General features: G+C 40.5%; 1 protein-coding gene across 1 annotated transcript in view; it reads left to right on the top strand.

The window, feature by feature from the left end:
- The window catches only part of DUSP10 (dual specificity phosphatase 10), a 40,484-nt gene extending 15,225 nt beyond the window's left edge, over positions 1 to 25,259 (top strand). The window contains exons 3-4 of the mRNA XM_011977566.1: positions 20,572 to 20,943; positions 23,998 to 25,259. Of these exons, the coding sequence (XP_011832956.1) occupies positions 20,572 to 20,943; positions 23,998 to 24,263 (638 nt within the window). The 3' untranslated portion in view covers positions 24,264 to 25,259. The remainder of the gene's footprint in view (positions 1 to 20,571; positions 20,944 to 23,997) is intronic.
- The last annotated feature ends 1,101 nt before the right edge of the window (positions 25,260 to 26,360 follow it).

Raw genomic sequence — 26,360 nt, forward strand, 5'->3', positions numbered from 1 at the left:
TGGCTCTTTTCTCATGTGCTCAATTGAGAATTAGATAAGATATATATAAGTGCTTTAGACAATAACTAATGCATACTAGCTAACATTTATTAAAAATTAGCCATAATATTGAATATCTACAATAATAATTCATAATCTGCTTATATTCAACTGACATATGAGTGGTATAGTTCAGTAAAATGCTTTGATGTCACCACTAATGCAGTACAAGTAGGAAATACTTTTCTGATGCATGGTAGATCTTTTTGTTTAAAAGTTTGGAAAAACCCAATGTTTCTTGTGGGGTGGATAGATAACTACGTAGGTTTTTTTTTTTTTTTTCCCTGAAATAGTGCTGTGCTGAAAAATTATATACTATTTCTATGTAAGGAAATCTTATAAAAGTCTTAGCAGAAACACTTTATGTATACTTATTGTTAAGATATTAAGAACATTTTAGAAAGAAAAACATAATATTACTAATCCCGCCCTGACTGGCCTAGTTTCATTTTTATGTTTCTTTTTGTTCTTTACCCATATATGTGCATGTTTTGCAGGCTTTCTCATATAGAAACTGAAATTCATTTTCACTTTACATTGCATGTACTTCTGCTTCCTGTGTTGTCATCATAGATTTTCTTCTTTAATGCTGTAACCTGTCTTATTACCACATTTTACTTACTTGCCTATTAATATAAATTAAGATTGTTTCCAAAGTTTTGATATGGCAAGAGAAATCTCTTGCAGGAAACCCTTGTTTGGAATTTTCTCCACCTTCCCACCCAACTGCACTCCCCATTTAGAGAAATGGGTACTAGCTGCCATTTTGGATGCTAGTTGCCGGTTTGAGTTTATTTTTCCTCCCAATTCTCTTTCACTTTTTAACTTCTGCTTTACTTTCTTGAATGTAAGATTCAACTACCTATCAAAGTTGTGAGTTTGTAGGGACATCTTTATCCTTGACTACAGGTCTTGATACTGATCCTGAATTTGTGTGTTTACCACATGTCCTGTAAGGCACATATTGCAGATCTTGGACCTCTTTGGTGGGCAGAGTGAGGGCATGTGGAGGCACTACTCAGCGCAATTAAAAATCAGAAGCTATTGTGGAAGTGAATGATCTGGCAAGCCTAACAACGGCTCCTTGTTTCACAAATATGAGTCACTCCTAGTTTTACACTGTAGATAAAATACCCTTAAAGGGACAATAAAAACCGCAAGAGGTAGACTTAGTGAGATGTTGAGTAGATGTGTTTGTGTCTCCCTCCTTCCCAACTTTTCTAAATCCTGAGGTTTTTGTGCAGTGCTGAAGTCTTCTGGGGGCTTAAGCAAACACAGGCAGTAAAAACCCATCAGAATGGAAAGATAGTCCCCATTAGTTCTTTTTGCCAAATTGAGGTAAAGTGCCCTTTAAATAGGAGATAATTCTTTGACAGATAGCTTGTCTTCCTTGATAAAATACATGAATTAGTTGAGTTTATTATAATTAATTTTGCCTATTATGTAAAAATCTATTCATGTACACTTATTAGGTGAATCTCTTCATTCCTACTTTGAGGGTGGCTAGAAAGCCCCATTTCTGCTCCAGTGATAATAGAAAGAACTGGATGAATGCTGTGGTGATGGCATCCATGAAGCCCTCTCTTACAAAGATTGGGAGGAGCTGAATGTGGGATATCACTATTAAAAGACACAGAGATTTCATATTAATATATGCATTTATTAAAACTTTGAGAATACTTTTAGGTCTGAGAATGAGATGCTACAAAGTTGTCTAAATAATTACCTTGAAATCAATCTCTTGCTAGTGGCATTCTTCTGGCTTCCCAATGTGGAGCTTTTTCCAGGGAGTGGCGTGAGTGATTGGCTGGGTGCAACTAGCTGTTGGCTGGGCAGTGGCTGTGGGAGGTAGCCTGAGAGGGCATGGAACAGTTGCTCAATGACTCAATGAGTCAAAGCTCCTCTCTGCAGTTTTTCTTTCCTCCACTCCTTAAGGCATCCCCATGTATCTACGCACTGCTTTTGGGGTGTCTTTTCTCATTCAAAGCTATTGTCATGGCTACTTGATTTGGCTCATATTAAAACATGTGCTGGGAGATGTGGGAGTGCTGAAATAAAAGAGCATGCTATGGTTAATCCATCAGAGAGCATCTCTTCCCCAAGTTGAAGTGTTTCTTTTCCTGAAAAGAGTGGCTATTTGATCATGTTCCATGGGAACCACATGACTTCTGGTGTAGTGTAGCTTATAGCACCTTAGGTTTTAGTCATTGGTCACTACCTCTCCACGTGCATGCACACACATTCACATGCAAACAAATGCATATTTTAGTTAACATTTGTAGAATGGGAACAATTATGACACTGAGCATTAACTCATTTAATGGGGATAGCAATAGTATTATTAAATCTACCTGTAGTGTCCAATATAGTAGCCTTGCCGCAAGCCAAACGTGGCCATTGAGCACTTGAAATGGGACCAGTCCAAATGGAGATGTGCTGTAGATGTAAAATATATAGTAGATTTCAAGACTTTATATAGAAAATAATGTAAAATATTCCATTAGTAATTTTTTGATATTGACTCTTGAAATAATATTTGGACATGTTAAGAGAAATATGTTAGCAATATTTTACCTGTTTGTTTTTACTTTCTTGAATGCAGCTACTGGAAAAAAATTCTTGTTATTATAGTAGCCTGAATCACTTGTCTATCAAATGTTGCCAATCTCAATGTGGTAATAACTGTTATTATCCCCACTTTTTAGATGAGGCAGTTGAGGCTGAGAGAGGTTAGGTAAGTTGCCCAAGGTCTCACAGCAGAATGCCAAATTCAGACCTGCCTGATTCCAGAGCCCACACTCTTCATCATTAAGAAACTGTTGTGTAATAGAGAATTTGTCTGGCTGTTGTCCTCAGTTCCTGGGAAATAATTTCTAAACCTTTGGAACTCCCCGAATGTTAGGAGTGTCTTTGTTGTGCATGATGAGCCCCTTGGATCACACCTGTGTTTATGTTAATGAGATGACTCAGGACAAGAGTTTGTCATCAGAAAGACATCCACATGATTAGAAGGTCAGGGCTTTGTATTCATCTTCCTCAGCAGAGGAGAGTGGGACTGAAGATTGAGTTCAATCACAATGCCAATAATTTAATTAATTATGCCTAAGTAATGGAATCCCAGTAAAAACTCTGGACACCAAAGCTCAATTAAACTTCCTAGTTAGCGAACACATTGCTGTGTCAGCAGGGTAACGTGTCCTGATCCCACAGGGAGAGGGCCTAGAAGTCCCATATACAGGACCCTCCCAGATACTGCCCTGTATGTGTCTTCATCTGGTCTTCCTGATTTGTAGCTTTTATAATAAAGCTATCATAAGGATAGGGCTTGCGTTCTGTGAGTCATTCTAGTGAATTATCAAACCTGAAGCATTGTAGAAGCCACAGAATTTATAAGCAGCTGGTTAGAAATGTAGGTGGCCTGGGAACCCCTGAACCTGTGGCTAGCGTCTGGAAGTGAGAGCATTCTTACTGAGACTGTGGCCTTAACTTGTGGAGTCTGCACTGACTCTGCTTAGTCAGTTTCAGAATTATATTGCAGTATTGCAAGAATAGACTGCCTTTTATTTGGATGTATGTATTAGGAAAACAGCAGCTGAGAGAGCTAAGTGCTGCAGCTTAACTTGCTTATCTCTGTAACACCATTTCCTTGGTGACAATGGCCATTTGCATTCTAGACTTGGAAAATGACTCAGTCTTTGAGCAACTGCTTTTGACCACTAGGATCAGTTGGGAGGCAGGCAGGCCTCTGAGACCTTCATACTCAAAACCCTTCAGGCTATAGTCTCTTGGGCCTCTCTATTTCATCTCCCAGTTAGCATCATGTTAGTGGTGGTAACAGAGATATGTGTTGGCCCCTCTTTGATACCAGGGATTCTTACATGTTGGTTTTGGGATTGAGATCTTCATGGGAAGCTGACACAGGGTGATACTATGGGTAAGGAATATTTTGATTCTTTTTGTTGTGTTTTTTAATCATTTGCCTTGTCTGGAATTACTCTTTTGTGGTATGTCCTATTACATTTCATAAACAAGGTATTTAATTCAATTGTTGCTTTTTCTTTTGGGGCTTTTGTTTGAATTTTTAAGCCAAGATCCATGTGTTTTATTTATTTTGGTTTAGTTCCTTCATTCCTGCTTAAAATAGACACTGCCTCTTGTCTGTGGTCCTGGTAACCACTACTCTTCTGTTTCCTGCTCAGGTCCGGCCCATGTTCTGCAAGGCCCTCTTAGGTCACCAGCTCCTAGAAAGTTGACTCCTATGAGTACCTCTTGGGGCCACCTTAGAATGCAGATTTCTAGGAAAAGTCCAACATGAACTCTGCAGTTATTGGGAGGAAAGTTTCCTTCACCAGTGAAAACCAGGAATAAAACAAGATTTTGGAATGTATAAAACAGGCCTCTTTCGAAAAGAAATCCATATGACTTGTTTTTTCTAACACGGGCCAGCCCTGGGCACTTTTCATCTGCCACCACACCAGACCTGCTCTTCAGAGGTGTTCAGCTTTGAGACTATGAACAGTTCACACCAGATAACTATGAGGCAGTGTTCTCTGCCACTGAATGACTGTGGAAGTCTCAGTCCCAGTTTCTGACAAGGGGAGAGCAAATTCATCAGGACCAACTGAAGAGGGACAGAACATGAGGCATTCACTTCTCACACAGTCCCTGAGCGTCTCACCTTCCAGAAGACCAGAGGCTTCAGGGCCCTTTTTCTACCTTTCAAGAGCATTATAGTGTGCTATTGCTCTTGGAGAGATCTAGGGCTGTAACAGCCCTTATTTTTAGAAAAGAGAGAACTAACTCCTGTGTTTGAAGAAATAGCTCTTATGATATGATCGTGTGGTTTCACATGGTCTTAAGGTCAAGTAACTTGCCCAAAGGTGCACAGTTAGTAAGAGGGATAAGAGGAACCCCAAATTACTGATTTCAGATCCAGAGTTGTATCCCTTCAAAAGGAGATAGAAGAAACAGGGCCACCCGGGGGTGGTGAAGATACTGTCGGAATCATCTGTTACTGCTTACCACATCTAAGTGAGAGGGCCAGCAAGCTCTTGGGAGGGCCCACCTAGATCTTAGCTTGTGTATACCCTATACTGAGTACTGTGCCCCCATTTCATATTTAGTGCTTAATGAATGCATATTAAACTGAATTGACGGCCCTTCCTACTGCCCAGTGACATCCCTCAGGGTGAGTTTCCCTCCTGAGTCATCTTCTCTCTTTCGTGACTACCTTCCATCCATCTCTACCATTCATCACTCATACAGAATGTCCAAGGAGTAGGGGCGAGGAGAGACGAGAAGGGGTAAGAGGCCACCAAGTGTGATTTGCCTTGGATCTGAGCCCTCCCTGGAAGGTGCCCATTTATCACATTTAAGGGAGGCCCAGCACCCCTGTAAATTGCCTCTTCCTCATAAGCCTAGTCAGCCCTCCTTCCCAGCCTTGGAATGCCAGGATTTATAAATCCTTGTGCTGAATTCACCCGGCCAGTCCTGCACCTGCCTGTGTGAGTTACAGCTGGATGGCATTGTTCAGATCAATCTTCAGTGTGTTCTGAAAATGTTTCTTCTGCCAGTCCTGTCACTGAATTTCCCTAATGTTCTTTCCTCTTTTCCCTCATTAGATTTATCTTTGGGGATAATTTCTTCAATCAAATCTTGCAAATACATAGCATAGTGCTGAACAGCATATAACAGATGCTTTACAATAAATTGGTCCTCTCTCATCTCATTCCAATGTTCACTGAATCTAAAAATATTTAATGAGCACTTACTATATACAATTCAGATGCTAAACAGTGAATACTTAGAATTTCTATTAATAACTACAATGTAGTAGCTGATTTAATTCTTGCAATAACTATTGTTGCCTGTTAGTACTATTATTAGCTCCATTTCAGGGTACAAAGAGGTTAAACAGCTTTGTCAAGATCATACTGGAAAGTTGTGGAGACAGTCTGGCCCTAGTGCACCAAACCATTATACTCTATTTCCTCTAAGACAAAGAACATCTTGATTTTCTTGGGGTCCACATTTTAATAAGAACAATAAACAGGGAAGAAATAAATAGGTAACTTCAGATAGTGATAAGTGTTCTGAAGACAATGAAACTCTTAAAAACTTCATGATATGAAAAAAGAGATTTGGAAGGGTGGCTGTAAACTGAATGTCAGGGAAGACTTTTCTGAGAACACATCTGGTCTGAGGTCTGAATCACCTATGTGAGTCTAAAGAAAAATAAATTTTTCTCCTACCATACTTTCAGAACACCTCTGTGGATGTTTCCCTCCTACACACAGAGCAGTTCTCTAGCAGACACCAGCAGAATGTCTTACAACTTAATTTTGACTCTACCTGGTGTTAGCCTCAGACCCCACAGGTTCAGGGCTCAGTCCTACAAGATTACCCCACCTTTCCAACACTGGTTATAAGTCAGTATTTCTGCAGCCCCCTCCCTGGGTCGCATTAATTTTCTAGGACAGTTCACAGAACTCAGGGAAATGTGTTTACACATTTATTATAAAAGATATTACAAAGAATATAGATAGATAGTCAGATGAAGAAGATGGATGGGGTTTATGGAGGCTTCATTACATAGGCAAGATTAATTACATCATTGGTCATTGGTGATCAACCCAACCTTCAGTCCCTGTCTCCTCCCTGGAGGTTTGGGGGATGGGGCTGAATGTCCCAACCCTTTAATTACGCTGTTTTCTTTCTGGTGACCAGCTCCCTTCCTGGAGCCATTTAGGGACCCCCAGCCACTAGTCATCTCATTGGCATTCAAAAAACACTCATAACTTCAGAGATTCCAAGAGTTTTAGAAGCTATGCTACAGGAACCAGGGGCAGAGATCAAATATATATTTTTTCATATCACACTGTCACAGTGAGGATCTACAGGAAGGGAGTTCCCGGAAGAAGGAACAGCAAATGCAAAGGCCTGGAAGTGGGAAGCAGAGCACCCAGACTTTACACACCCTATGACAGCTGATTTTGTTCTTGCCATTGTTCATTCATGTCATATCATACCATATTATATCATATATATCATGTATCATATGCTTTATCAAGGCTATACTGAAGTTATAGAACGCCAGAGTTGGGAAAAACTTAAAGATTACTCTAAGTCCTGATTGTATAGGGGTGGCAAAAGAGGTCATAGAGCTAGAACCCAGTGTCTCTTTAGTGTGGAAGGAAGGGCTGCCCTCTGAGTCCTTGCGGTCAGGGCTTCTGTTACCCTGCGCAAAGTTAGACATGGCTTCAGGAGAAATGGTCGTAAGTCTGATGGTGCCAGATATGGGGTGCATCCCAGGTCAGCGCTTCATTCCACATGCCCCAGGTTGAACTGACCATTACTTGGCTGGTCCTCCACTTAGCCTCAAGTCCACATTGACAATATGTAATTCCAGCCCACCTCCTCAGAGACAAGCAGTGTTTTTAATTGTTTTGTTTTGCCCCTAATCTCAGAAGGTAGTCACCCAGGCAAGGACATGCTAGCCTTTTTTTTTTTTTTTTTTTTTAAAACCCAATGTAACTTTGTATGTCTCTTAGTGCATGGAGACCTCACCTTCCTTCGGGTGGACCTGTCGAAGCTCAGCCCTCATGGTATGGTGTGATCATTGGACATGGCTAAATCCATGTTTAAGGACAGCCCGTGCCTTTTCTTTCTGGAAGTTGATCCTTTAGTACTCAACCTTGCTCATTATATTCGCCAAATACAGAATCCAGCTCAGTGACTTGAGGAAGTTGTTGCTATGTCTTTTGTGAAGTGGAAACATGGGTTCAGGAAAACAATTCAAATTTCGATACTGACATTTGATCCTTTCCCCTACCACTTCCTGAATTCCCTAAGCCACAACTCCTTGACCTCCAGATCCTACTGAAATACACAGTTATAAATGCCGTTTGTTGGACATGGGGGTTTCATTCAAAGCAAACTCAGATGCAGCATTTTTGGCTGGGCACTTCCATACATGATTTTAGCAATGGAACCCTATCCAGGCTTCACTTGTGTAACTTTGCTAGCTTCCTGCTTTCCCCCACCCCTCCTGTCACGGATGTATCTAGAGGACCTTTTGTGAATGCAACTTCCAATGGGAATGTTTCACAGTAGAAATATGCTCTCCTGTGAGGCTCGTGCGTGACATTTCTGAAGATTTATTTAATTGGACTTTACTTAAATCCCATTGGGAAACATACTTTTGCTGTGAAGCTGTGATGTGTTTAATTTGGGGTCTAGGATAAATGTTGGTCCTCGGGGTGGATGGTTGAGCAACAGTTTTCCTTTTGTACAGTGGGCTTGTTTAATGAATAGCTTTACTAGGCTTTCCTCTGTTTGTTTGTTTAGCAGTGCTCCATTATTTAAACTTCTGCACTGAAAGGCAAGAATGTTTTCCCTCTCTTTAGAGAATTAAACAATAATGCAGAATATCTGGTTGAGCTCTTGGGAGAAATATGGCTTTGTGTTTTATAGCACTCTCCTCCTGTTAACATTCCTCTCTCTGCAGCCTCCCAGGATGATCTCATGGATTTTTCCCCCTCCTTTAATCCGTCTTGATGGATTAACCAGTATTAAGTTTGAGACCAGTGAGCAAAAAAGGTGGAGCCCTAACATGGTATAGAGTAGCCTCCGCAGTACACAGATTGTCTCCAGCTAAAATAGTCTTCTGCCCGGAAGGATGCCACATGGAGGTCATGTGCCAGTGCTGATCTGAAAGGGGGTATATCTAATGAGGAGGGAAGTGTCTTTGGGAGCGGAGTGGGCTTCTGTGCATGCATGCAGCTGGTTCATGGAACTAAGGTTCTGCAAGGCTTACTGGGCTTGCCTTTTATAGGCATGCTGGTCCTTTCAGCACACCCCCACCCCCTGCAGCCCCCGCCCCCACCACCCTGCCACCCCTACCACCCTGCCAGCCCCATTCTGACCTTGGACCATTTCTGGCTTGGCTTTAAGGTATGATACCAAGTTGGGCTGGCTCTCAGGGGCTTTGTTCTCAGGCAGCCCACAAGTTTTGGTGTGGCTCTTCAAAAGTAAGTATTATACGTTATATTTCTAAAAGTAAGCTACACTGGGAATTACAAGTGAAACTATATTCATTTGGGCTGCTCTAACCAAATGCCATAGACTGGATAGCTTAAACAACAGAAAGTTATTTTCTTACAGTTCTAGAGGCTGCAAGTTCAAGATTGGGGTGCCAGCATGGTTGGGTTCTGGTGAAGGCTTCCTTCTTGGTGTGCAGACAGCTGTCTTCTTGCTGTGCCCTCACAAGGCAGAGAGAGAGACAGCAAGCTCTGTGTTGTCTCTTATAAAGGCACTACTCCCATCACAGGAGCCCTCCCCTCATGACCTCACACTGGGGATTAGGGCTTCAGCATACGAATTTGTGTGTGTGTTTGAATGTGGGGAAGAGAGATACAAACAGTCCATAGTGGCCACAAAAAATGCATTCAGAAAAGGAAAGGGTATGAATTTTGCCCAGGATTTGGAGTGTAGGTAAGTTGCACCATTTGGTAAATCAGTGCGTTCTCTCTTTCTCTGTTTCTTTTCCCCTCCCCCCCCCTTTTCTTTTCAAATACATATTGATCACCTGTTGTGGACTTTGGAACACTCACGAGCTTCCCACTGAACTCAGAATAAAACCTGCCTAAGATGCCCTGTGAGGAGGGTCCCTGCCTCCCTACCTTCCCGTCTCCTAGACCTTCCCCCCGCCCACCTCTTGCCCAGTCATTGTGCCTCCCCACATTTGGCTCCCTTGAGTCACTCAGAGACCCCCTGAGTTCTCTGCCTTTCCCAGTGTGGTGTTCCCTCTCCCTCTGTTCTCCTGGATTCTGTCTCCTCTCATACCTCAGAGAGACTGTCCATGAACCCCAATCTAATTAGTCCCCTCTCATAGCACCCAGGAACTAGAGAGCAGCTTCCATGATAACTTACCCTAATTTGTGACTGCCTTCTGGAATCTGTGTTTATGATTTTCATCTGTCTCCTCCTGAGGGAGTGGGGAGGGGCAGGGAAGGGGCCTCTGCAGCATGTCACTTACCTCCTCAACTCCCAGAATGTTTGGGGAGGGTTTGATCTTAAATACAAGAGATTATAACAGTGAAAAATGTGTTAATATAACTGGCATGTCTGTTAACAAATCCCAGACTTGATATGAGTGTTTATGGTGTGCCTTTCTCCCTGGGAACTGGTTGGTCTGTGCTAACATAGGTAAAGTTTAGACATGTACAGTTAGAGAAACCAGAAAGAAAACTGAACTTGCAAGTTTTCAGGAACATGGGGGCTGGAACTTGGCTGTCTTTCTGTCAGCCCCTGACCCCTCACCCCCAGACTGGATCTTGGTAGGCACCCTTCTTAGCCATTCACTTGATTGAAGCCCAAAACCCTTTCCTGGAAAGCAAAAATACTTACTCTTATTTTCTTTAGTTGGCGTTTTTGTCAGTGAGAATGGAGCTCAATAGAAGTAGATAAAATCCTGGTGAAAAAAAAAAAAAAGGGACTACACAGGCTGGGAGGAGGGTGTGTGGATGGAGGGGACAACTGGATCCACCAGAAACATCTGTTCTGACCCTTCCATTCCAGACTAGGCTTAAGGGAAAGCAGAAGGCACTTCCCTGCCCCTCTGGCAGAGGGACTGACTTGAAGTCAACCATGCCCGCACCGTGTCTTCAGATGGTTCTTACGGAAACCTTTGTGAGACAGAATGGGGAGGGTGAGTTAAAGATGGTATTCTCTGCACTAGCAGAGCCTTACTGTGTGTTTGGCTGGCAGGAATGAGTGCTCAATCACTCTTCCCAGCCCACCTTTGACTTTTTAAAAATAGGTCTAACAAATATTCTGTGGATTCGTTTGAAATTCAAGCATCAAAATGTATTCCAGGTAGAATGCCTCTCTTTCATGATTTCTTCCCATCTACTGCTGATGGATTTATGAGAGACAGAGAAGGTGGAGGGAGAGGGAGAGAAGGGTAGAAGAGGGGAGATGTCAGGGACAGGGAGGGAGAAGAGGCAGAGGGGAGGGGAGGGAGGAGGGATCAGGGTAGAGGAGGAAGAGCCTGGGAGAAGAGGTGAGGGAGAGAAGAGAGGAGAAATGGGCAAGAGGGATAGAGATAGAGACCAAACCCAAGGCCCCGGTGGGGAAGAAACCAGAGTCTTAGAGTCTCACTGACTTCTGCAAAACCTGAGGGGGTTCCTGGCTCTGGGAACTCTTGAGATCTTAACAGTTCAAATCTGGCTCACATAAAAGTCATCTGCTCATTAAACTAACACAAAGCTGTTTAATTGTTGTCTTTGTGGAAAATTACATGACTGTCATCAGCTGTTGCTTCTGGCAGTGCTTTCTGTTCTAATGTAAATAAATGAGGTAACAGATTTAAAGAAACAGGCTGTATTTACATACTTGGAGGTATCCTCTCAAAACAATCTTTACATACTTGGAGGTATCCTCTCAAAACAATCTGCCTGTGTTATTCAAATACACACAAATTAAACTTGTGGTAGCTCAAACATTGGTTATTCATTAAAGCCTTAAAATCGAAATGGTAGGAGGGGGGCAAGAGAAGTGTACTTTCCTTCAAGGGGTAGGAACCAGAGGCTGACTTTTCTGTGTGGACTGAGCTACTCCAGCCTGCGGAAATATAATCTCCAGCTCTTTTCTATACCAATTCTGTCCTGAGGCAACTTCTGAGCCAGGAGGGGAGGGTGGTGGCAGCAGAGGGGAATCTTTAAAGCTCTGATAAAAACTTTCCAGGGTCAGCATTTCTTGGAAGGCCTCCAATTAAACTTTATTTTCAATTTTCATAAATCACAATTCCTAAATCATTGGATGTTTCTGACTCAGTTCACTTTTTTGAGATAAATATGTGGGCAAGAATTTTTTAAAAATTATTCCTATCGAGGGCATGGCAAAAGTTTTTATCAAACAAGGAAGGGAACAGTATATTCGAAAATAAAACAAAACAAAACAAAACAAAACAAAACAAAAACACAAGACCCCTCCGATAAACAAGTTAATGACTGGAAAAAGTAGAAGTATATGGAACAAAAAATCGAGAAGAAAGCACATTGCTAATTATACAAAGATTAGGAAGGAGCAAAAGTGACTGTTTTAGTTCTTGGTAAGTGTCATCATCAAGTATTAGCTTATTTCTGGAATGCTGGATTTTTTAATGTTGGGGTGGGAGGGAGGGGACATGATCTGAGAGAAACAACAGTAACTGTTGAAGTGCCTTGTCTGGGTTAAATAACTGGGGTTTGTTGTCTCACACCAAGAAAACTTAGGACATGGACACACAGGAGTTGAGGAGCAGAGGCTTAATAGGCAAAAGAAAGAGAAAGGAAAACAGCTCACTCTTTAGTGAGAGAGAGGGGACTTCCCAGAGGAAAAAGGCCGGCTGGTGATGGATGCACCAGATTTTATAGTCTGGCTTGTGGAGGCGGTGTCTGATTTATGTAGGGCTCACAGATTGGTTTGACCAGGTGTGAGGTTTACACAGCACTCTGGGGAGGGTGGTCACCCCACCCTAAACTTATTATGCAAATGAACTCTCCCCTTGCCTGGTGCCATCTTGTCTGCTCCTTACCTTACATGTGGCTGGCAGAGAAGGGAAGATGGAGCCTCCATTTTGAACATGCCTAGTCCCAGGTAATTCCTGCTGGCATCCACCCGTGCAAGCTACCAGTTTGCTTGTCTGTGTCTGCATCTCAACTTTACAGGCTACTCTTTGTTAGAAAATGATTTGGGGCTTCTCTTCATTAAAAGGAAAACCTTAGGACTTCTTTACCCTCACTATCTGCCTAAGTAATTTCTTCTTAACTCCTGTATCACTATGATACCAAAGTTATTATATGACAACAACAGAAGCAATGTCTATTTCATGGAAGCATCAGTATTCTATATTATGCTGTTTTGTCCAGACAATCCAAAGAAAAGACTATTATTAACTCAAAATTCAGGCAAATTCTGGTATCACCTTTTCAGAATTTTTTTTTCTCTTAAAACATTACTAAATACTACTTGGTTAGATGAACTAAGTAAAAATGAACAACTTTTATTATTGGAAGGTTGTTTTGGGAGGGCTATTCTGGAAGTGATTTCAGCCTATCGTTTATCACTAGGAAAATACCAGGAAGATCTCTTTATTGTTAAGTTTTTGTAAATTATTTCCAGAAAGAAATTGACCACCTATCTCAACACCTCTTTCCCTATAGCTCCTGTTGGTATCTAACACATCAGCAGTCACCTGTCTTCATGTGACTTGGGGCTAATTCCTGTGTACAAAGGGATTTAAATAAGACTAGTCCTGCTCTCCAAGAACCTAAATTCTATTAAAGCTCTTAATTTGGAAATACACAGAGAAAAGTATATTTTAAAAGAGTATGTATTAATAATGCCGTTATAGTTGTAGAGTGAGGCTGCATGTATACGTATAATAAGTTGTTGAAACTAAGTTTTTATAGAATGACTAAGAAAAACTGTAAACACCTCAACTTATTGAGAAAATTGAGGTATGAAAAAGTTGTGTGTGTGATAACTTTTCTATATGTCCATTTCTAAAATTTCTAGAAATATACATATATTTTTAGAAAATATACCAGAAATGTATTTTTGGCTATTTGATACGCCTAAAAAAAGTCTTTTTTTTTTTTCAAGGCTTCTAAAAATCATAGACATAAAGAACTAAATATAATGAGGTTTTCAAGGGCGACCACACTAACCACCAGCGCCAACCCCCATTCTGCATGCCACTTCCTCCGGCAGTGATGGAGTGTAGACTAGGCTAACAACACTAAGTACACTTTTAGCAGAGCAGAGCCACAGTGGGCTGTCCCCATGGCTCCTGCTTTGTTCTCTCTATCTGGTGATGCCCTTGTATGGGGTTGCCTCTGCAGGATGGTCTCCTTTTCCCCACTGCTCTGAAGCAACTGTACCAGCGTCAAAAGTTCATCTCTAGCAACACTGACATTGACCACTGTAGTCTCTGGTCATCTTCCTGCATCGGACTATCTCCAGTGCTAGTTAGCTTTGCTGCTCCATTTGATAATCATTCAAATAGCTGCAGGGTTTGAATGCCTTCTTAAAATACCAGGATGGCTATTGTGCACACAAAATCATTGAATCATTACGACAGACCTAAGTAGTAGTATCCTATTTTATAGTTCGGGAAAGATAGACCGGAAGACTTCAATAGCTTTCAAAAAGTCACACACTTGGCATGTGGTAGACCCCCTATTCTAAATCTAAGGCAAAGCTCTTTTTTTTTTTTTTTTTTTTTGCTGCTTTATATATCATCCACTGTCTTTTCTAGAGCTGGCTTTTAAGATATATCTGTAGATAACTGTGCTTCCTTCACACAGGAAAAAACCCATGAGTGGGGAGACTAAAATATTTTTAGATATATCTTCCTAAAAGACTTAATAATACAACACCCATGTGGATGGATACTCAATGGGATTCAAGATGCCAGTATGTTGTATGTATATATCTGAAGTTTTATGTATATGTGTGTGTATTTTAAGCTTGTGATACCTCCTTGTTTATGTCTTTTCACACATAAGGCATTTCACATGTAAGCCAGACCACACTGGTTTGAGGGAAGCAGTCAAATGACGTGATCATAAGAAGACTTCTCTCTGACTCATAGCCTCCTAAATCTCTCTCTTCCCGTGAGTAAGAGAAACACTTCTTTATCTCTTGTTTCATACCTTATACCTAGTGAGACAACACTCCCATTCAACTCTCTCTGCCTCTGTTTGATAGGGCCTCCCTTCACTCTTCTTGGGAAAGAAATACAAGTTCCCTGGGGGTAAGATCATAAGACAATTTAAGTAACACTTCCTTGGGTATTTTACAGTAGCAATGATTTCAAGTGAACTTGAAAATACCCTACTGTAAAATACCCAATTCCTACTGTAAAATACCCAATCACATCTATGGAGTATAAAGAACATTTCATAGAAAACAAGAAGTAGAAATAATCTTTGTGGATGGAGCTGGTACTGCCCCCCCGCCCACCGCCTGCCGCCACATGTTTCTCCTGTTAGGTGATATTCTGCCCTGAAACTTATGAAGTGACTCTGACCCTGTCTTTGAAGAAGATTTCGGCCTTGGCAGCCTGACATCAGCTCCAGTTCATCCAGGCTTTGTTCTTCCACAAGATTCTTGTGCTTATAGAATCTTTAGTGGCTCTGATGTTCTACTGTTTCTGTGGAGTATATCATAGCATCCATCTGTTCTTGGTATAAACAAAATAGCATCCAACTTACACCAACGTCTCTCCCACTTACAATAAAACACCTAACTCTCATGTAGCATTGTATCCATATTGAGAACTCTGTGAGATAGATATTATTATATACAAGTCACAGATATGTAAACTGAAATGCAGAGACATCAATAACTTGTTACAAGGTAAGTGATAGGAGTCAGGATTTTTAACTCAAGCAGTCTGGCTCCAGTCTATGATCTTAACTGCTATCATCAAGGTACTGTTTTACTTTAAAAGACTAGTTACTCAGTAAGAAAAACTAGGCAACAGAGAGAGGTGATCAATATGCTTATAGCAAACTGTGGAAGAGTCCAATTTTAGCCTACACCCCTCGCCCTGGTCTTTGGACATTACTTCTGTTTGCTGACCTTCAGTGAGAGTGTTCCTTAAATTTCTGGAAACAACTCACTTTCTAGCTTAGCGTAAGACCAGAAAGTGCTGTCCACCTTTAGAATATAAAAATCTCTTGCTTATAGATTCTGCATTTGGATGTGGTTTCTTTAACTCACCACCTCGTGCATTGCTTCTGAATCACATTACAGAGGACTCTTCTGTTTCCAGGACTGCAGTAGCCAAAACAGCAACAGGAGCTGAAATGCATCTATAAAGAGAAGTTTCCCACTAAAACTAGAATCCACTGCTTCAGTAGGACTGTCACTGAACTGAGCCTGTGTTAGCAGAAACTGGCAGGCAGTATTTCCACATACAGTTCTTTAGGGATGCTAGGTATTCTTTGTTGCTGCCATTTAGAATCAATGTACTGACCATACTCATTTTGGCAGAGAACCTACTTTTGAGATAAGCTTTGAAAATGTTTGCTGCCCACCCCCACCCCGCCCTGCCTCACCCCACCCCAGCATTGTTGCTCATGGCTACAATATGTTTGCACTAATAACTGCAGGCTCTTGTGCACATAGAGAAGTTAGCCACCTTGGTAGAAATTAGAAGAAGGGAAGAAAGAGGGAAGAACAGTTTTATTTTCAAAATTCAATCCTGTGGAAAAACCAGAAATGCAAAGACATAGTCTTTATTAGGAAAGCTAGCACCAACAAAGTAAAATCAGATATATTTGTTTAGGAAAAATAGGGAGCTGCTGCTTTCTTTATGTTAAAAGGATGTTATGCAGACTTTCAAACTGCTCAGATACCTTGGTTCCTAATTCTTTTTTGTTAAATCAAATTTTAAAGGTAAAAACTCAGGAACATTAGCTTACTTATATAGAGTCTTTATAGCAAGCAGATTTTTTTTTTAGAACTTTAAAATGGTAGTTTCCCAAAGTGATGGAAAGAAAAAGCACTTACAATGTGCTGGACATTGTTTTAAAGTACTGTATTAACCACTTTAATCATTACAACAGTACAGTGAGGTAGGTACTGTTATTATCCCTATTTTGTATACAGGGAAACAGAGGAATAGACAGGTGAGAAACCTGCCCAGGGTCTCATAGCTAGTGGTTGGCTGTGCTGGGGATTCAAACCCAGTAAGTCCAGACTCAGTACCCCTGCACTGAATGACTGCACTGCACATAGGGCTCTCATGGACTAGACGTTTGCATAGATCAGTTGGAATTTACGACAGGTGATAATTTTGGGGGTAATAAGACATTATTTATCGAATACCTGGTTGTGTATCAAAACCTTTACATAGCCTTCCTGAACTATGACCCTGTTGGGTAGATGATATTACATCCAGTTAATAGATTGGTAAACTGAGGCTTAATGAGGGAACCTGACCTGCACAGGGTCTCACAGCTGCTAGGAGGCAGAATCATAACTGCAGCTAGGTGTGTTTGTCTCTGACCTTTGCTCTTAACCTCCATACTACACTGCTCCTGCTTTGTTTGTTAATTATCATGTTCTAATATTCTTAAATAGTAATAAATATAACATCATCAAGGTTCCTCATTAAGTGATCAGTCACTTTGGCCTCTGGTGATATTTGATGGGGTAGGGTCGGGGGAAAGTAACTGGAAAAGAAAAACCAGATTAGCTTTACTCTTCCCCCTCCCCTCCAGCTTTCAATTTCAACCCTTCCCCAAGAGAAGAAAACAATCCTTCCTGCCGACTTCTCTGGAAAAAGCTACCACTGTGAGCTTCCACTGTTTTGTTTTACTTTAAGCACCGTCCACAGAGAGAGTTTTTAACTGCAATACATAGCTGTGCATAAGCCTTATGGAGAACTGATGCCCAAGTTGATTAGCATACTGGCCGTTGAACAGGAGACTATTTCTTCAGACCCCTCAAGGAGAATTTCCTTGTTTACCTTATATGTTTAAATTGTAATATCTCCTTTTTCTCTCCACCCCTCCCACCTCCAAATATTATATGAACAGAGTTCCTACATGGCTTAAACATACGATACACACATACTTTTGCACATAAGCATGCTCTGTGATTTGAAGCATTCTGCATGTCTGTCTCAAATTCCCTCCTCCCCCCACTCCCCATGGTTTTTTCCCCCCATTAGGCAAATGGAAGGCCCATGCCACCTGTTAGCATTACATCATTGGCTCCCCAGAACACAGTTGCACCAAAGGCCTTAAACAAAGTAGTTCTTCTTGTATTGTTTGCACTCAAAGAGCTGATATCATGCCAACTGATGTCATTGTATGTCTTTGTGTAACTGCTATGGCAACTGGGCAGGTGGGGAGCCTCCAGCTGATGTCATTGAGAAAGGAGGTGTAGAGGCAGAATTTTAAAAAGCTGGACGCTGCTTTTTTCTGTGTGTGGGGTTTTCTAGCATTTTTTTTTTAAACTAGCTGCTTGTAAGACAAATTACAGCTTGAGTACCCTAAATAAGAACAGAGAGGTTTTTCCCCTGCTTTTAGAGACTTCTTTTGAATTTGTTTTGTTGTTCTTTCCTCTCATCTTATATGGAAAAATGTAACAACTGCCGCCTTTGAAGAAAAAAGTGAATTAGGTTCCCATCACAGAATCTGTGTGGAATTTGGGTTTCTGTGGAGGCAAAGCTGAGCAGATTTTAACTCTTCAGAATCCCTTTTGTGGAGGCTGTGATGATGACAATGGGTAGTTTTTATCTTATTTATTTTTTAAGTCTTCACTGGTGAAGTTATTTTCAATATTTTCTTTCTACTTCAGAATTCTCTCTTCAGGTTCAAAGTTTATTATCATAACTGCCTAGCAGAATGAACTATCATACGTAAGGGCAGAGGTTAATTCTAGAAATCAGCTGAAATTTGTATACAGCTCTTGTTTTTCTTTTCAAAAAGCTGAGGTAGGTTTTGACTTTTTACTTTCGATGAGTAAAGTGAACATAGTATTGCCCTTTGAGTTTTCTTTGGATCATAACCATACCTTAAGGAGAATATGATTTCTCTCTTTTGTGCAGCCAGCTCCGGCTCCATTGGTTATGAAAAGTCATGAGACTCGGTCTAGGTTATGGTCTGGAGTTTCCCGCTGTGGTTTGTCAAAGATGAGACTTGAAATGGAGAAGAACATATGCTAGGCTCAGAGGCTAGTGGACAGATAGACTTCCTGTCCTTATTGCAACATAACCGTCTCTTGTTCATGCTTTGGGTTTTCTGCCTTATCTCCTGGAACTATCAAGACAGCCACAAGCCATCTGTCTTTGAGGGTAGATGCTGTGTTCTGGTGGCTTTCAGCTAATAGTTTTCTACTTCCCCCTCTTTTCAAAGGGAAAGCCAGAGTGTATCTAGTTCTGTTTGATTCGAATTAGAGTTCAGTTGGCACTAATAATGTCAATCCAGATTTTATAGCACTTACATGTATATTATATAATTTGAGCTTTGTAATAATGCTTTGGGTTTATCTGTGCATGTCATTGTGTGTAAAAATATTAGCAGAAAATTTAAACAATAAACTGTGATCCATAAATTCCCTAACTTAAACAATTGTTCATTTTTTGTACAGTCCTTCAGCTTTTGTTGAATGTTTTTTACTTAGCTTTTTAAAAATTTAATATTAAACCAAAATATTTTATTTATTTTCACATCGTTTTTGCAACTACTCTTTTAAAGGCTACATAATACTCCATGGAATGAATGTAATAACTTTTTTTTCTTTTAATTTGTTTTTGTGTTTTACTTGGCCTTTTAAAAATATATATAAAACAGATAATATTGTAGTGACCATCTCCATGTATCTAGCTAACTGTCTTTGGTTAGATGATTTCCCTAAGATCCATTCCCAAAATGAGATTGCACTTGTTCAGGGGAAGATTTGCATTTTAAAAATGGAGAAACAAGCACAGTTTATAAGCTTTTTATGCTAGATGCATAACTCTTAGGAGGCAGAGCAGAGCCGTAAGCTCAAAAGTATGCATTCACACATCCACAAGAGGTTTCTTGATGGGTTTATGTGCCCATAAGCCTTGGAAAGTCGAGGAGTAAGCAACTGCGCTGCTCTCACATTCTGTTCTACTGAAAGTCAGGGTTGACAAATGTCAGGGACCTACATGGAGAATATGAAAAAAGATTATAAGAGCAATCCATCCCACCCCACCCTGGCTTGTCTTTTCCAAGTACTTCTCTGCTGATTTCACCTGTGGGCAATCATATAAATAATATAAATTAAAATAGTGACTACTTGCTGAGCTCTACTGTGTGCCAGGAGACGTGTTAAGTATTTTACACATACTCATTTATCTGAGCCTCACAGTTGCACTCAAAGGGAGATGCCATCACCCTCAGCTTACAGATGGTGGAACTGAAGCACAGAGGTAAATGAACTTAAGTCATAGTGTCAGGAAATGATAGTACCCAGAGTATAATCAAGGTAACCTGTCTCTTCCAACGTTCCTGCTTGTAACCACTCTGCTGTATTGGGAGCACACTTGGCCCTCTGGGTGAGGTGAGCTATGAAGGGTGCAAGACGTGCTCCTGTGGTGCTGAGATTCCACCCGAGGAGGTCATCTGTGCCTTTCTTGGCTCCCAAAGTGCAGGGTTCTATGTAGGCCACTGAGCATATGGCTCTTTGAGGCAGGTCACATTTGCAGCTGAGGAAATTGCCTGACGCTGGGTGGAACTCTTTCTAGGGGAACATGCCCTCATTTGTAGAAAGAGCACATTTCCAAAGTGCTCCATGCAGTGATACTCCCCGAAGCTTGTCTTGGGTCTCTAAATGGACTTTTATTTTTTGTTTTATTTTTATTTTTATTTTGTTTAAATACATATTTATGTGTGTATTTAAAATATGCTTGAGCTACAATGCAAACTCATTCTAATGGGGAGGTAGCATTTTCTGCCAGCTCTGAAATCTCAGTCACTCTCACTTTGTGTGTTTGTGTTCCAGGTGGACTTAGTAGTTTTAAGCAGAACCATGAAAACCTCTGTGACAACTCCCTCCAGCTCCAAGAGTGCCGGGAGGTGGGGGGCGGCGCATCCGCGGCCTCGAGCTTGCTACCTCAGCCTATCCCCACCACCCCTGACATCGAGAACGCTGAGCTCACCCCCATCTTGCCCTTCCTGTTCCTTGGCAATGAGCAGGATGCTCAGGACCTGGACACCATGCAGCGGCTGAACATCGGCTACGTCATCAATGTCACCACTCATCTTCCCCTCTACCACTATGAGAAAGGCCTGTTCAACTACAAGCGGCTGCCGGCCACTGACAGCAACAAGCAGAACCTGCGGCAGTACTTTGAAGAGGCTTTTGAGTTCATTGGTAACTGTCTCCCATAGGGAATTTTCATCTTCTGCCTTCCTTTTCCCTCCGGCTCTTGCTTTGATATCAAGTTCAAGGTTTATTCCTATGTTGCAAAAAAAAGCTGCCCTGGAGTTTCGAAGGGCTCTGCTAACTGAAACAGCCTAAGCATTCTCCTAAGTCATAGCCTGTCAAGTATATCCAAGCCATCAAGATGGATATAAAAGGGCAGTAATTGAATTTGTTGGGATCCGTTCAACTAGAAATCCTCATCCCTCAAGTTCTCAGTGAAATAGTGGTAGGAGTTAGCATTTATGTGCTCTATAACCAGAAAAATGGATGGAAAGTAAGGAATTGGAGGTCAGAGCTGGTGCTACTGCTACTGGATCTACTAGCGCCCTTCAGCACCTTGAAAGCAACATCTAGTGAATATGACACCCCTTCCAAACACACCCATGCCTTCCGGTCACCCTACTAATCCTTATTCATCCAGCATAAGAGGAGATGGTACTAGCTTTCCTTTGACAGTCTGCCCCAAACTCATTGAACTAGGAAAGATCAGGTTGTGTAGACAGAGTAGTTCCCAAGGAGGAAGTTTTAGCAACAGCAGGCTTTAATCCCCAGAAGGAAGCAACTATCAGCCTAATCCTAATCCTAATTTCTGCAACTTCTATAGCCCCAAACTGCTATAAGACTCAAAATATCATTTTAGGAACACCTGCAATATAGCTTGTTTTGTTTTGTTTTTAAGTAACTTCAACTTTTATCACCATAAAGGGGTGGTCTAGTACTTTTCCTAAATATTACAGCAGGTTGTTATTCCAGGAAGAATACAGTTAAGTGGAGTGGGGTGTTCCTTCGCCAGAGAAAAAAAACAGCCTTAGGTTTAACAGCCCCTGGGGTCTGGTGGATTTGCTGTAGTGTTGACATCTGCGGCCATGTTGCCAAGCTGTTTTCCTTGCTAATTATGCCGTCAGCACAGGACCATGGAATATTGAGTCTGAAAGGAAATTCAGGGTGATCACTGAACTTAGAGAAGGAAAGTGACTTCTCTGAGGTCATAAGAATTCTAGTGTCCAAGAAGGGGCCAGAATCCAGGGTTTTTGACCCAAGCCTGAGGCCTTTTCACAACATACTAAGGTGATGTTTCTGATGCCCTATTAAGTAATTCCTAACTGGCAACACTGAGGATGCAGAGATACTGCAGATTCTTTATTAATAAAATCTGAGCCAAACCTGGAACTGTAAGGAAGAAAAATTTCTCAAGAAGCAGATGAGGAACTTCTGGTTGATACATGGTGTTATGACTGAGATTCCATCTGACTTAATTCCAGTTGGAGGAAGTTAGGAAATTGTTTTCTATTTAATGACTAGGGTAAGATATACTTGTTCTAAGAGGATTTCAACCAAAGCTCTCACATTCCTTATAGATTACTCAGGCTTACCTGCCTTTTTTTTTTTTTGAAAGGAAAACGAGACCAATAACAAATAGCATTCAGCCCAAAGAACAACTCCAAATCACAACCTGCATAGGCACAATTTTATTTTCATCGTTATGTTATTGGATAAACTAAAATCTTACAGTCTTGTGTTAGGAAAAACACAGCAGGTTTTATAAACATAATAGCTTTCACTGAGAGTCTAATATAAATTAAGCAGCATCTAAGTTTAGTGTTTATGCCAGTTTGTTTATTCCTGAATCAAGTGTGTGTAGTGGAACCAGTGGTCCAGCTAGGCACTTGGAAGCTCATTCTCTCATCACCATGCTTTCTGGTCTTGACTTGGAGCTAAATACTGTGCACTGAAGGGAAAAGGTTGAAAAAGAGAGATGCTTACTTTTCTTGAAATACTGTTGACTATGAGAAGTAAACCTCATCTGTAAACTTTTAAGATGAAAATTTACGTCAGGTTTTTTTCCTTGGTCCACTGGTGGCTAGCCAGTAGATGTAGTTTAGGTGAAATCGCTATTCTCTCTACTCCTTCTCCTTCCCTACCTGTTTATCTAATTGGTGTTCCTTCAAGAAAGCTTGCTTAGGGATGCGTTAGAGTCTAGAAATGTCGTTAAGAATCTGTTCAGGCAGTGCCCACACGCTATTGTCCTGAGCTTTTAATATATCCGAAAACTTAGCAAATCTTCCTCTTTCAATTGCTCTGGATTTTGAACCATTGCTGGGATTCCTCCATCTTCTACATTATTGCCACATTGGAATGTCATATGTGGATACAAATGGGGTTGAACGCTTGAGAGGTGACACCCTGGGCCTGTATGCTACTGGCATTTAGTTAACTTTGCAACAACTGGATTTTCTGGGGAGAAGCTGAACATAGCATGTTTCTAGTTTAGCTTTATTCCTTTAACCTTAATCAGGGTTTAGTAAGACTAAAACTCTTATCCATTTAATTCCTGTTCCTGTACAGAGCAATTCTATAGAATAAAGAAAGTGTTTTTTCTCTATTACAAGTGAGAGAGTTGTTGTTACTAGCTTTAGGTTTGTTAAGTCACACAACCAAAAATTGGAATTAACATCCTTAATCCAAAGAGGAACTGTTATATATATATATAACATATATATATACACACACACACACACACATACATATATGTATGTGTGTGAGTGTATATTTTCATGTGTTGGTATAATTTTTCCCTCCCTCTCTCCTTTTCCTTCATTCTTTTTTTTTCAGTAGTATAATTCCAGAAAATAAGAGAACAAGACATTTAAGAGAGAGGTTCAATGACTATTAGAGCTGACTTAATCAGTAGCTTGTTCAGCGTGAAAGTTAACTGTGTTATAGGTCTGGCTTCAGGCCACTGTCACCTGTGAAGCAAACTGTTCTCTCTCTTTAAATGTAGATGTATAGCTTCTTGTTCATGCTGCTATCAACTTTAGCCAGTTCTGGAAGTTGTGACATAAATATATGTAATGAACTAGTAGATTATACTTGGCTTTAAAACAGTTTTAATTCATTATTTCTCTACAAAATAAGGCATTGCAAAATTTAGATAAAAGTTTCTCTCTCCGTGCCTCTCCCTTCTGTCTGCCCTTCATCTCTTGTCTTTCTCCCTTTTTTCAGAGGAAGCTCACCAGTGTGGGAAGGGGCTTCTCATCCACTGCCAGGCTGGGGTGTCCCGCTCTGCCACCATCGTCATCGCTTACTTGATGAAGCACACTCGGATGACCATGACTGATGCTTATAAATTTGTCAAAGGCAAACGACCAATTATCTCCCCAAACCTTAACTTCATGGGGCAGTTGCTAGAATTTGAGGAAGACCTAAACAACGGTGTGACACCGAGAATCCTTACACCAAAGCTGATGGGCGTGGAGACGGTTGTGTGACAATGGTCTGGATGGAAAGGATTGCTGCTCTCCGTTAGGAGACAATGAGGAAGGAGGATGGATTCTGTTTTTTTTTTTCTTCTTTTTTTTTTTTTTAGTTGGGAGTAAAGTTTGTGAATGGAAACAAACTTGTTTAAACACTTTATTTTTAACAAGTGTGAGAAGACTATAACTTTTGACGCCATTGAGATTCACCTCCCACAAACTGACAAATTCAGGAGGTTAAAGAAGTAATTTTTTTAAGCCAACAATAAAAATATAATACAACTTGTTTCTCCCCCTTTTCCTTTTAAGCTATTTGTAGAGTTTATGACTAAATAGTCTGTGCAGGTTCATAGACCGAAAATACTACACACTTTAAACCAATTAAAAAGAACCAAAAGTAAATAGAAAAGACATTGAATCACCAAGGCCTGGGACCCACCTGGGCTGTCCACATAGAAAACAAAAACCCAACCAAACCAAGCCCTGTTGTGCTCACTGGTGCAAAGAGAAGATCAGGGCAGCTTAAGTGGTCTAAGAATCCTTCAGGCATTCTTTAAAGAGACAAAGGATACCTTTGATTTTGTGTGTTTCATGCTCTGGATTTTTTTTTTTTTTTTTTCCTTCTCTGGGTTTAAGAGATTTTTTTTGAAATAGTGAGGAACTGACCATTATACCATATGCCTTCACTGGCTTCTTGTGCAATAATATGATGTTTTAAGTGTGCAAACAAGTTAGAGCTGGCAGCTGAATGGTAGACAAATAGTGCAAATTTGCCAGCTTGGAGATAGAAAGGAATTCAACAATATATCAATTACTTTCCTTCCCACCTTTTTCCTTTTTTTTTTTTTTCTGATTTGATTCTGGTTACAGTGCCATAAACCTTGTTACATATGTATATCAGAATGTAAGAAAAAAAGAAAAATTTATTTAAAAATATTTTTCGCAAAAAAAATCTTGGTGTGTTTCTGTTGATTGTGTAAAAATTTATTTTCATTACATAAATGAAACTGGTTTGGGATGTGTCTTTTTTCCCCCCTCTTTTACCTTAACTCAGGTTCAAGCCTTTCTTAGCTCTGGTAATTTGCATATAAAAGTTGAAATAAAACAGATTTTTATATAGGGAAAGAGAGATGAGGAAGGAAACATATCCAGTTTTCTCACTGTGAAACAGAATTAGCAAGGAAGTGAAACAGCTCCAGTATTGATCTGCCCAGTCACTATCCCTTCTATTCTCACAATGCTGTCATCCTCTCCTGCAAATATAATTCCTTTTGCATTGGGGAAGCCTTGCATAAAGTGAACTTAAGGGGATCCCATCTGCCTTTGCACCTTGGTGACCAAATCACTGCCAGATTGATTGGTGAGAATTCAGTGATCTCCCTAGTGGGTATTTGATAAAAACTTAGGACAATCTTCCACTTAGGGATCTTGCTGTTCCTCTCCCTCTCTTCTGCCCCAACCACCCCATTGTCACTTGCTCACTTGACATCTTTGGTGACATTAACCATGGAATGCATTGCAGCAAATTGCTATTGCCTACTCTTTCTGGCAAACTGAAACTGAGCTCCATACATAAGTACAGCTTCCTTATAACTCTGGGTTAATGTATAGCTGGGTTCCCAATTCACTGTTGATGGAGGGTTGGGAGTATGGGAAAAACACAATGCAAATATTTTCAATGTTTAATTAAATTAAAAGTCTAGTGGGACTTGGCCATAAGGAAGATTTATGGCAAACTGAAATTTGCCTGGGGTGAATAAAAGAGTTGAAGAATCTGGCATTTTGGATTCTATGTGACAATATTTGACATAAGTAATTTTGTGTATGTTGGCTTGAAAATGTTATAAGGAAATATTTTTGACATTAAAAAATAGCTTTTCTACCAAAAATAATTTAAATTTTTCTTTTATAGAAAAGTGGAGACTGAATTTAAGAGGAATTAACAGCTATTTTGGATTATTTTGATGCAAAGTGTTAATCAGGTAAAAAGTAAATCTCTGTGCTTTCTATTCTTCAGGCTAACAATTTCCTTGGTTTAAGGAGTCAGGTTGATATATAATTAGTGATTTAAAATACATGGTAATTTATCAGACTTTTTCTTTTGTTATTTTA

Source organism: Mandrillus leucophaeus, unplaced genomic scaffold (assembly GCF_000951045.1).
Source record: "Mandrillus leucophaeus isolate KB7577 unplaced genomic scaffold, Mleu.le_1.0 Scaffold1029, whole genome shotgun sequence".
Lineage (NCBI taxonomy): Eukaryota > Metazoa > Chordata > Mammalia > Primates > Cercopithecidae > Mandrillus > Mandrillus leucophaeus.